The sequence below is a fragment of the Salvia miltiorrhiza genome, chromosome 4 (assembly GCF_028751815.1).
Source record: "Salvia miltiorrhiza cultivar Shanhuang (shh) chromosome 4, IMPLAD_Smil_shh, whole genome shotgun sequence".
NCBI lineage: Eukaryota > Viridiplantae > Streptophyta > Magnoliopsida > Lamiales > Lamiaceae > Salvia > Salvia miltiorrhiza.
In genome coordinates this window covers 19,731,105-19,743,001 of record NC_080390.1, presented here as the reverse complement: position 1 = coordinate 19,743,001, position 11,897 = coordinate 19,731,105, and the positions used below count along the sequence as shown (strand labels likewise).

Here is an 11,897-nt window from a genome sequence, read left to right as displayed (position 1 = left end):
ATCAGACTGGTAAACTAGCGCATACTCCTTAGTCCATTTAAGGTACTTGAGTATGTGCTTTACGGCAGTCCAATGAGCTTGACCTGGATTCGGCTGATATCTTGCTGCAATGCCAACGGCAAAACAGATATCAGGCCTGGTACACTACATTGCATACATGAGACTTCCCACAGCCGAGGCATAGGGAATTATCTTCATACTCGCTATCTCCTCAGGCGTTGTGGGGCACATTGTCTTAGATAGCGGAACACCATATCTGAAAGGTAGAAAACCTTTCTTGGCATTCTGCATCCTGAACCGCGCCAAAACAATGTCAATGTAGGATGTTTGAGACAAACTCAACATTCTCTTAGATCGGTCACAATCAATCTTTATCCTGAGAATATATGTTGCCTCTCTCAGATCCTTCATTTTAAACTGTTGGGATAACCACTCTTTAATGCCAGACATTACATTCACATTATCACTAATAAGAAGTATGTCATCCACATAGAGTAGAATGAATACCAAACTCTCATCGATACAGACCCTATAAACGCAACTATCGTTGACACACTGCTCAAAACCATAAGTTTTGATCACATCATCAAAACGTTTGTTCCAGAATCGTGAAGCTTGCTTAAGTCCATAAATGGACTTCTTGAGCTTCCATACTAGATGCTCCTCACCTTCCTTGATGAACCCCTCTGGTTGTAGCATATAGATATCTCTATCTTCCTCAAGATACCTATTCAAGAATACGGTCTTGACATCCATTTGCCACACCTCTAGGTTCATATGGGCAGCCATGGCCAAGAGAGCTCGAATAGACTTAAGCATGACTACTGGCGAAAAAGTTTCCTTATAATCGATACCAGGTCGTTGAGTATAACTGATTTATACCTAATTGTTCTTTATTTGGGGGTTTGAGTGTGCTAAATTTGAGTTAAAAATTCTGGAAGTTGGTGCGTTTATGGGTTTGTTTAATGCTTTGTAGGAGATTTTGATATAATAGGTGGAAGAATGCTTTGTTCGAGTTTTTGGATCAGAAATTGCTTATTTGGGCTCAAAGTGGTGCCAGCGCTGACGGCGCATACTCTGCTGCCTCGCCAGAGCTGACAGAGCTGAAGTCCATTCGTCATAGTGGATTCCCGTGCCAGAGCCAGAGCTAACAATCCCAAGCCAGAGCTGAATTCTAGAGTTGACAGAGCTGAGTTCCTGAACTGACCAAACTCGACAGAGCTAAGTCAATAACCCTTCGCCACTAGTCTCACTTTAAAGGCCATAACCTTTCCATCCGGTCCTCTCTTGCGTTTGTATACCCATTTGCAACCAATGGCCTCACGACCCACAGGTAGCAAATATTTCTCGTATACATCCATGGCAGTTATGGATTCATATTCAGAAACCATACATGCTTCCCATTGAAGAGCAACTAGATCTGCTAGTGCTTCTGAGTAAGTCCAGGGATCTTCTTCGACAAGCCCATCATCAACTGAATCCGTAGATTCATTGACAAACGCATATCGATTGGGCAGTTTGCCCTTTGTTGCCCTTTGTGGCACTATTGCAGATCCAGTATCGACAGCTTGTGCATTTTTTGATGAGACTTGAGGTACTACATCTTGCACAATTGGCTGAGTTGGTTGACTTATCGTGCCAATGTCTTTGACCTCACTGAGGACGATTTCTCTCCTACTTTTGTGGTTATTTACATAGTCCTCTTCCAAGAATCTTGCGTTAGTGCTAATAACGACTTTCTGATCCTTAGGACAATAAAAATAACCACCTTTCGTTCCTCTAGGATATCCTATAAATAGCTTTACTTCAGTTCTAGGGCTCAACTTATCGACATCCTTGTTCAGCACGTGTGTTGGACTGCCACAAACCTGGATGTGGTTAAGAGAAGGCTTGCGCCCTGACCACAGCTCGGACGGGGTCTTTGCAACCGACTTAGAAGGCACTAAGTTAAGAATGTAACCAGCTGTTTCTAAGGCATATCCCCAAAATGAAATAGGTAAAGTAGCGAAACTCATCATCGAGCGAACCATTTCTAGAAGAGTCCTATTTCTTCTCTCTGCTACACCATTCTGTTGGGGTGTACCCGGTGTAGTCAACTGAGATGTAATCCCAGATTCTAACATGTATGCTCTAAACTCGTTACTGAGGTATTCGCCACCGCGGTCAGATCGCAGTGACTTGATACTTTTACCATGTTGTTTTGGAAAACTGGGTCCTGTGGCAGTGGCCAAAGCCTGTGGACTCTTTGATTTATGCTTAAATGTTCTTAATTTGGGGGTTTGCATGTGCTTATTTTGAGTTAAATATCCTGAAAATTGGTGCGTTTATGGGTTTGTTTTATGCTTTGCAGGAGATTCTGATTTTATAGATGGAAGAGTGTGATGTTGGAGATTTTGGGTCAGAACATGCGTACTTAAGGCGCAAAATGGTGTCCAGAGCTAAAAGTCCGCGTCAGAGCAGAGCTGAGAAGCTGTGCCAGAGCAAAGCTGCGCGGATAGGTCTGTATCAAAGCAGAGCTGACCATCTCCAGAGCTGAACTTCACTATCAGAGCTGAATTCTCCAGAGCAGAACAAACTTATCAGAGCAGAACAAACTTATCAGAGCAGAGCTAAACTCGACAGAGCTGAACTCAGTCACCAGAGCTGACTTTATGCGCCAGAGTAAACACAATTCCAGAGGTGACTTTCAGCTCTGCCATGTCTCGCCAGAGCTGACTTCCAGCTCTGGCATACCTTTCCAGAGCCGCTTACGTTTCCAGAGCTGGCGATTTCTCTCCAGAGCTACCGCGTTACTTGCAGAGCACGCTGCCAGCTGGACTTTTCTTTGAATGCACAATGCTTATCTTTAAGAGTCCAGTTTTGCAAGGCCTATTTTGATGGTAATTAAGGTTGGAATGAAGTCTATAAATAGGGTCTTAATGTTCATTGTAATAATCACTCCTTTGCCCTAATCTTTCGTTCCACCTTGGAAAATCATCCTTCCGCAAGGCAACCAAAGACTTAGGCTTTTACAAGTTTTCTTAGTTCTTTAAGTTTTTAAGGTTTTTGTTCTAGTTTACTTTCGAGTTTAGTTTTACTTTAGTTTTTGTTTCGAGTTATGATCAAGTGACAGTGGTTGCACCTTCGAGAAGTTTATGGTATTCCGTATTTATTTTAATTTACTTGCTTTGTTATGTTTATGCGTTGCTTTCATGTTTATGCTTTGCGTTCAATTATGCAATTTCAATTCTGCACTTTCGTTTTATGCTTTGCTTTCAATTATGCACTTTCGTTATGTTTATGCTTTGCTTTAAATTATGCAATTTAGTTTATGTTCATTAGATTAGAAGCTTTTATTTACAAGTATTTAAATTCTTAGTTGCCTTTACTTTAATCGTTTAATCTTTACTTTAATCGGTTATTCTTGCCTAGGGTTTAGTAATTCCTTTATGCATGAGTTTTTACGTTTTGTTCTTTTTCGCCTAGATTAATTCTAAGTTTGGTTTTAAATTAAGTTTTTAATTAAAAGTCTTAGTTTTTAAGTCACTGACTTAATTCTTAATTAGTCAGAATATAAGAATTCATCTCACTGTGATCCTGTTCAATACACGAAGATACTAACATAAATAAATAGGCAAGATAAACTATTTATCCATTTATGCTACAATCTAAACCATCAACTCGTCCATAGTTGCCTCGATTGTGAACTCAATTTATATCTCAACCTTTTCCAATTATATGATCTTCTGTGATCTACAACACAACATATAATCTATAGTATGAGATAAATTGGACTATAATAGGACTAGTGCGCAACCCGTCGAAATTCGACGGGAAATTATTTTAACTTATTATATAAATTATTTTTAAATTTATTTAATTTAAGATAATATAGTTGAAATTATATTAATTTGAATCATATTCCTCAATTAAATGTTAACCTTTTGTTTTATTTAATAATATTTTGAAAAATGTATCGATATTGAAAATTTTATTTCATCTGAGCATCATCTCGTCTGAACCTTGTAGGATCATATCATAATCTAAATTTCGGAAGACGACAACTAACGTTTGAACATCAGACTTTTGAGTATCATCTCGTCTAGACCTTAAAATACAAAAAATAAACTTTTATGCGTCAAGTTTTTTTAACATCACTATCTGGAGCTTTAAAAATCAAAGTTGACTTGTGAGATTGTATGATTTGGAGCTTCTAACATCATAACTAACTTGTAAACATCATTTTGTATGGAACTTGAAAAAATCTTGACAAACTTTTATGCATTATTAGTTCTAAATATTATAATTGGGTTCCAAGAATCATCTCGTTTGGAGTTTAAAAAAATAAATTTAACTTGTGAGTATTATCTTATTTGAACTTTGAATGACCACAATTAAGTTACAACAATTATCTTGTGTGTAGCTTTAAAGATCATTATCATCTTTAGCTTGTAAGATCATAACTAACTTCTAAACATCATCTTGTATGCAGCTTGAAAAATCTTGATAATTTTTTGTGCATTATTTCATGTGGAGCTTGAAATATCATAATTGAGTTTCGAGCATCATTTCGTTTGAAATTTGAAAGAATAAAATGGACTCGTGAACATTAATTATCTTCAAATCTTGAGTTTCGAGCATCATTCCGTCTGAAAATTGAAAGAATAAATTTGACTCGTGAGCATTATCTTGTTTGAAGTTTGAAAGACCATAACTAAGTTTTGAAAATCATCTCGTGTGTAGCTTAAGAAAGTTGACACGAGATTCAAATTGTATTAATTTATTTAGTATAATTTAATTGATAGATTTTCATAAAAAATATATGTTGAATCCAAATTTTAATTTTAAAATTTTATACAAAATATATTATTTTATAATCAAATTAAATTGAAGAAATAATTTACTTAATCAAACCAATTTATTTTTTCAAATTAAATTAATTAGACCATGTATTTAATTAAATAAATTTTGTCAAATTAAATTGACAAAACAATTCAAATTGTATTAGTCTCAATCATTCCGCCAATTAAATGTAGATTTTTAATTTGGAGAGCAAGAGCTTATTCTTGTATAAGTTTTATTTTGGTGAAATCTTATAAAAATACTCAATGTGAAATGAGGTAATTTATATGAATTCTTCACTCGATTGAGATTATTATAAATTTGATACATGATTAAAGATTTCTAATATATTTTAACATCATATCCTCTATTGTTCTTTATCTAAATTCTTCATTTATGCATTACTAATTTCATAATTTATCTATTATTATTATTATTATTATTATTATTATTATTATTATTATTATTATTATTATTATTATTATTATTATTATTGTAGTAATGGACTAACAGAAACAAATAAAGTTTGCAGAAATGAAAAATATATTTTTCTTCCCTATATAAATAAAATGTATGGATTTATTTTATAAAAAGTAAAAATAAAATTTTAATTATTTTGATGGACATAAAATAAGATTTTATTTTAAAGTAATCAGTTTATAGAATTTGTGCCTTATTATGCAAACATGTAAATCAATGACCGGACCCGTTTATAATTTACATATACGTGCATGTCTCAATTCAAACTTAATTTAAAATTAATTTTATTGAAAATTAAGAATATAAATATTATATGTATATATATATATTCATACAATATAATATATTGCAACATATACATATAATATGTACGCTATTGAGAAATATAAAATTAATAACAAATATACATCTAATCACTAACATTCAATTAAAATAATTTATCGTATATAGATTATAATTTTTCTCTTATCAGACATGTAAATCTAATTTTTATCTAGAAAAAATAAATAATAGAATTTATCAATTTAGATTATATGTAATGTTAATATTATTATATATATACATTTATTATTAATTATATTTATTATGATTAATGAATCTTTATATAGAATGTAATAGTTAATTAATTAATAAATGATGAAGATTATATATGGTAAATTTTGAAATGGTGAGATTTTAGATATGCCACATAGGTTAAGGCTTAATCCTATTATATAATAGATTATGCAATAACAATATTTCAGATAGAAGAATCACAGTGAACAAAGGAATCAATGTATACAAGCATAAAGTCTTGATTTTCAGTATACAACCCTTCACTATTTTTAGGAGCTGAGGAAGTACCTTTCTCTAATTGGGCCTTCTCACCGACGCCCAGACCACCTTGACCGGCGGTTCCAAAACCACTATACCCTGAATGGGTGTGGGCGGTTGAGTGATTGGTGGTGGCGAGGAAGTGGTCTTGTGTGGGTTCAAGAGGGTTTGCATCAACCGTGCATGTTAAGGTTTCCATCAGAGATGGAATCTCACTGTTACCAGGAGGTACTTCAGGCGTCTGAATCGGTTCCCACGTGACCTTAATTAACACTATAATAGAATATTTTTAAATGTTCTATTAAAATATGTGAGTGATTTCCACGTGCAGACATCTGCATTTAAAAATTTGTGAAATAAAAAAATAAAGTTAGGTTATATCCAACAAAAATACAAATAAGAAAAGAAAAAAAAACTGAAATTATTAAATCATGTATTTTAGTGCCGTCCTATGAAGTATTGAAGCCGACATATCACATCACAAAGCTCCATACATATGGCTCCAGATTTCCACGGGGGCCACGTTCTCTCATCTATATCACGATAAAAAAAATTACATTTTAATAATAGAATAAGTCTCCATGTATAGATTTTATTCAAGCTCATAGCTAATATATATGTATAATCTATATAATCAAGAAACACACATTCGAAAAAAACTCTAATTTACAACACTTAATCAAATTTCCAGAAGAGCTTCAATATTGTCATGGATTCTCTAACATCTTCACTCCTTGCAATATCCATCGTGTGGATATGTATTCTGATTCTAACATCACATTCTAGGGCCCGGAGAGCATCGAAGGTCCCTCCGGGCCCGTACGGACCCCCAATTATTGGCAACATCCTTCAACTGGGGTCCAAACCCCACCGCTCCCTCGCCAAACTATCCCAGAAATACGGGCCCGTGATGTCGCTGAAGCTGGGGAGCTTCACCACCGTAGTTTTCTCGACGCCTGAGGCCGCGAAAGTGGTGCTGCAGCAGCACGACGCCTCCTTCTCCAGCCGAGCCATCCCGACCGCAGCCACGGCCCACCGCCACCACGAGTTCTCGATGGGGTGGCTGCCCGTCGGGGCAAAGTGGCGGAAGCTGCGGAGGGTATACAAAGAGCAGATGTTCTCGGCTGCGAGGCTCGACGCGAGCGAGGGTTTGAGGAGAGAGAAGCTTCGGAAGCTGCGCGAGTACGTGGGAGAGTGCGGTGGAGCGGGCCGGGCCGTGGACGTCGGAGAGGCGGCTTTTGCGACGACGCTGAACCTGATGTCGGCGTGGCTGTTCTCGGTGGAGTTCGCGCGGTTGGGGTCGGAGTCGTCGCACGAGATGAAGGATGTGGTGTGGGGCGTCATGGAATGCTTGGGCAGCCCTAATTTGGCGGATTATTTTCCGGTGCTGAGATGTGTTGATCCGCAGCGGATTTTGAAGAAGACGGAGTTTTACGTTGGAAAACTACTCGCCATATTTGAGGAGATAATAGACGAGAAATTGAAATCGAGTGGCGAGAGAGATGATTTGGTGGGAGACTTCATTGATTTATACCAAAGAGACGAAGCTCAACTTAGCAGAAACGACATAACACATCTCCTTCTCGTAAGTGTTTATACATCATGCCTAGGCCTCTTCATTTCTAATTTTTTTTTTTTGCGAAAAACGTCAAGCTCTGTTAATTCAACGACGGGTTTGGGGGTCCATAACTAAAAATTAAATTAAGGTTATTTCACGCATCTCAGCATGATGGTATGTGCATGTCGTGTTCTACTACATGTCGTAGAATAATAATAACGATCGACAACAATAATAATATGCAGAATATAGTAAATTAATGACACAAATTATTAATGCTCAATCTAATTCGGTCATAAGTCGTCGATTTCTATGTTTAATAAATTACTAATTAATTTCTCACGTCAGTCAAGCATTCACAAATTTATCCAAGGATTGAAAAAGATTAAATTAATTCGAATATGGGATTGCCAAGTTGCTAATTACTTTATGGGCCGGTCTTGCATGCGGCGGTCGCACTCCAGTGCGACGGGTCCGCCCCGACCCGCGCCCGACCCGACCCGTGCCCAAACCCGAAATCTTGAATCCTAAATTATTACATTTGTTTATAATAATTATTACTTTTTATAAGCATGAAATATACATTTGTTCGCACAAATGTATACTTATATAAATATAGGTATTTACCTTCATTTAATATAAAGTATTATATTTTCTAAACCCTAAATTCTATAAACTAAACCCTGTAAACTAAACCCTAAGCCTGAACACTAAACCCTAATAGGAGTATTTACTTTTAATAAGCATAAGATATACATTTGGTCGCACAAATGTATACTTATATTAATATAAATATTTACCTTCATTCAATATAAAACATTATACATATCAATATACATTTATATAAACAAATGTATATATTGTGTTTATTAAAAGTAACAATTATTATAAACAAATGTAATAATTAGGAGTATGGGTCAAATCCACGCGGGTCAGGGTTCCGAGTCAGGAGGACGGGTTTGAAACCATGACTGTTTGGAAATAATTGTTTGGTGCAATTAATATTCTCGATTTGTATTTATTTCAAATTTAATTAAGTAGAATGTTGGTCAGGATTTATTTGTAGCTGGGACAGACACGACTGCAGGAACAGTCGAATGGGCAATGGCAGAACTAATGCACAATCCTTCAAAAATGTCAAGGCTTAGAAATGAAATCAGGAATTTCATGCAAGAAAATGGGGAAATTGAAGAATCAGACATCACACGGCTTCCATATCTGAAAGCAGTGGTGAAGGAAACATTTAGGCTTCATCCTGCTGCACCTTTCTTGATACCTCGCAAAGCTGATTTTGATGTACAAATAAACGGTTACCTCGTGCCTAAAGAAGCACGGATTCTTGTCAATGTGTGGGCCAGTGGTAGAGATCCCAATATCTGGGCGAATCCAGATGAGTTCGTGCCAGAAAGATTCTTGAATGAAAATGATAGTTTAGATTTTAGGGGCCAAGATTTTGAGTTGATTCCATTTGGCGCGGGAAGGAGAATCTGCCCCGGATTACCGCTTGCCAACCTAATGGTACACCAAATGCTGGTCACATGTGTGGGAAATTTTGAGTGGAAATTTGAAACGGTGAAACAAGAAGAAATGGATATGAATGAAAAAATTGGAATTACTCTGCGGAAGGCCCTACCTCTCAAAGCAATTCCTATAGAATTGGATTGAACTGGATGTTTCTCTCACTATATATATGTGTGTAATTTTCCTTTTATGATCTGTTTTTTTTTTAATCCTTTCGTGTAGAACACTTGAGGTTATCTATGTATTTTATTGTTTTAAATTGAGCAGACATAACTTTTTAAGGGTTAATTGGATATGAATTATTGAACTTTCAACAAATTATCATTTTGCATACTAATTTTAAGAATTATTGAACTTTTTAAGGAGTATATATTAAAATTACTCAACAATTTTTTTTCTCATTTTGTATATTCTCTCATTTTCAGCGGATGACAGTGGCATAAATATGCTTACTTAGAATAAATATACTCGTTTTATTAGTTTTTAATTTCTAATTTGTTTTCTTCAATTAATTTGAATCGCTCTTGTTATAAACAATTTTAAAATTATTACTTAAGATTCACTTATACAATTGGGGTTAATACGTACTCCATCCGTCCCATTAAAAGTGGCATGTTCTGTTTTGGGTTGTCCGACTATAAGTGGCATGTTTTCATAAATAGAAAATTTTGACCCTTAAAAAATTTTAGGCCCTATCACTTTCATCTCATTTACACCTTCTCACTAATTCCCGTGTCGAAAAGTTTTGAGCCACTTACAGTGGAACGGAGGAAATATTTTATTTTGTTCACATTTAATTTGCAATCTCTCATAGTTGCTATGGGCGATCTGCTGGTGCTGCCACTACAAGAAAATGCGGCTCAAACGACCGAAATTTCGGTCGTTGAAACCCAAAAATCGGTCGTTAATATTTTTAACGACCGATTTAACGACCGTTTTTTCCGGTCGTTGTTTGGATCGTCGCCCGAGTTTTAACGACCGTTTTTTCGGTCGTTAAATTTAACGACTGATTTTTTTTTAACGACCAAAATTTCGGTCGTTAAAAAGAGAAAATAAAAATAAAAAAATTATTTTATTTTTATTTTTTTTAAATAACGATCGAAAATTCGGTCGTTAAAAATTAATAAATAAAAAAAATTCAATATATATATATATATATATATTTATATATAATATCTTTGTATCCCACAAGTATTTATAATGTATTTCTAATGTATTTAGACCTTAATTGCATACCATTTGACGAACTTGCCAGTAGGTCACTCATCTTACTTGTGCTCTAAGTCAAGCACGCTTAACATTGAAGTTCCTTTCGAGTAGTCACCAGTATAGAACACTCGTATTATTGATATATATAGTACCTATTAATTCATTTAAACTCTAATTCAATATAAAATATCATGAATGATACCTTATGATATGTCGAGCTAATAACTAAGATTTGTGGTGCCGGCGAAACATTGACGGTAAATATACGATCGAATTTAAAATAATAAAAAATTAATATTATCATAATTAAAAAAAGAAAAGAAAATATGAGTATGAAAAATAACAATCAAATATACAACAAAATCAATATTAAATCAAATAATCAATATTAATAAAATTAATATTTGAAAAATAATTTTATTATTTTAAGATAATAAAATTATTAATATTTTGAAAATAATGAATCTAATAATTTAGAAAATCTAATAAGTCTAATAATTTATTATTATTTGCAAATAATATCACATTTTTATTAATAATCAATATTATCTATTTTTTTAGAATAATATTATGAAAATAAAAATTATTATTAAATTGCGATTTTATAAAAGAAAGAAAAGCGAAAAAACTTAAGAACCCTTGAAAGCACAAGAAAGCAGACTAAGGGCCGAGCCTCGTTTAAACCTCTCTAAGGAAATCCCAAAGGGAAAAACCTTAGAGAGAAAAAAGAGTACTTGTCTAAGACGAAACCAGCAAGAGGGAAAAAAGCGGAAGTGGGACTGCTTCCAGAACTCCGGCCTAACCATCATCCTGAAGCAGACCCAGCTCATTCCCCTAACCAAAAAAATACGCAAACCGAAACCACAGAAAGAAAACAAGAACAGACCATCCCCAAGAAGAGATGAAAAAACAAAAACCCGAAAGACGAAACAGATCAGACTCAACAAGAAACTAAAACAGCAGCAAAACAAACCAAAAGGCAGCTCCACCATCATCAACGAAGGAAACGGCGGAAGCGAAGACCAAACCAAAGATCTTGCGTGAAAACTCCTGTCGCTGGCGAAAACATTGCCACGACGCATCCAACGGAATCCGACTCCATATGACCCAGTATCTAGCGCACCAGAAAACTGAAAAAGACCATATGGAACATTCCCACAGCACAACCACCAAAGCAAACCATCAGCGCATACGAGTATGACTGTGAGTAGCCATATTAAGCCGCACAGCATCCTTAATATCCTCAATAGCATAAGGCCACCAGCCTTCTTCTATACTATAGTTAGCCATAATATCAGCAACTTTGTTTCCCTCCCGATAAATGTGAGAAATCTGAAGATTAAAATCAGGAAGGAGACGAAGAACCTTATTCCATAAAGCAATGAAACGCCAAGGGACTGCGGTAGAACGCTCCTCAAGCAGATGAACAATGTACATAGAATCTGACTCAACCCATAAATGAAACCAACCCCGATCATGAGCAATGAGAATGGCT

General features: G+C 35.2%; 1 protein-coding gene across 1 annotated transcript; it reads left to right on the top strand.

Annotated features, from left to right (window-relative positions):
* The first annotated feature begins 6,635 nt into the window (after positions 1–6,635).
* Positions 6,636–9,511, top strand: LOC131023682 (cytochrome P450 76T24-like). The gene is made up of 2 exons (XM_057953239.1): positions 6,636–7,699; positions 8,726–9,511. Exons 1-2 carry the CDS (start codon positions 6,824–6,826, stop codon positions 9,335–9,337), a joined length of 1,488 nt encoding a protein of 495 aa, XP_057809222.1. The 5' UTR covers positions 6,636–6,823; the 3' UTR covers positions 9,338–9,511.
* The last annotated feature ends 2,386 nt before the right edge of the window (positions 9,512–11,897 follow it).

What these genes read in the sequence shown, in the direction of transcription:
- LOC131023682 (XM_057953239.1), top strand. Translation starts at nt 6,824, where the DNA reads ATGGATTCTCTAACATCTTCACTCCTTGCAATATCCATCGTGTGGATA. An exon ending in ACATAACACATCTCCTTCTC is followed by an intron (nt 7,700 to 8,725) that starts GTAAGTGTTTAT and finishes AATGTTGGTCAG; the next exon opens with GATTTATTTGTAGCTGGGAC.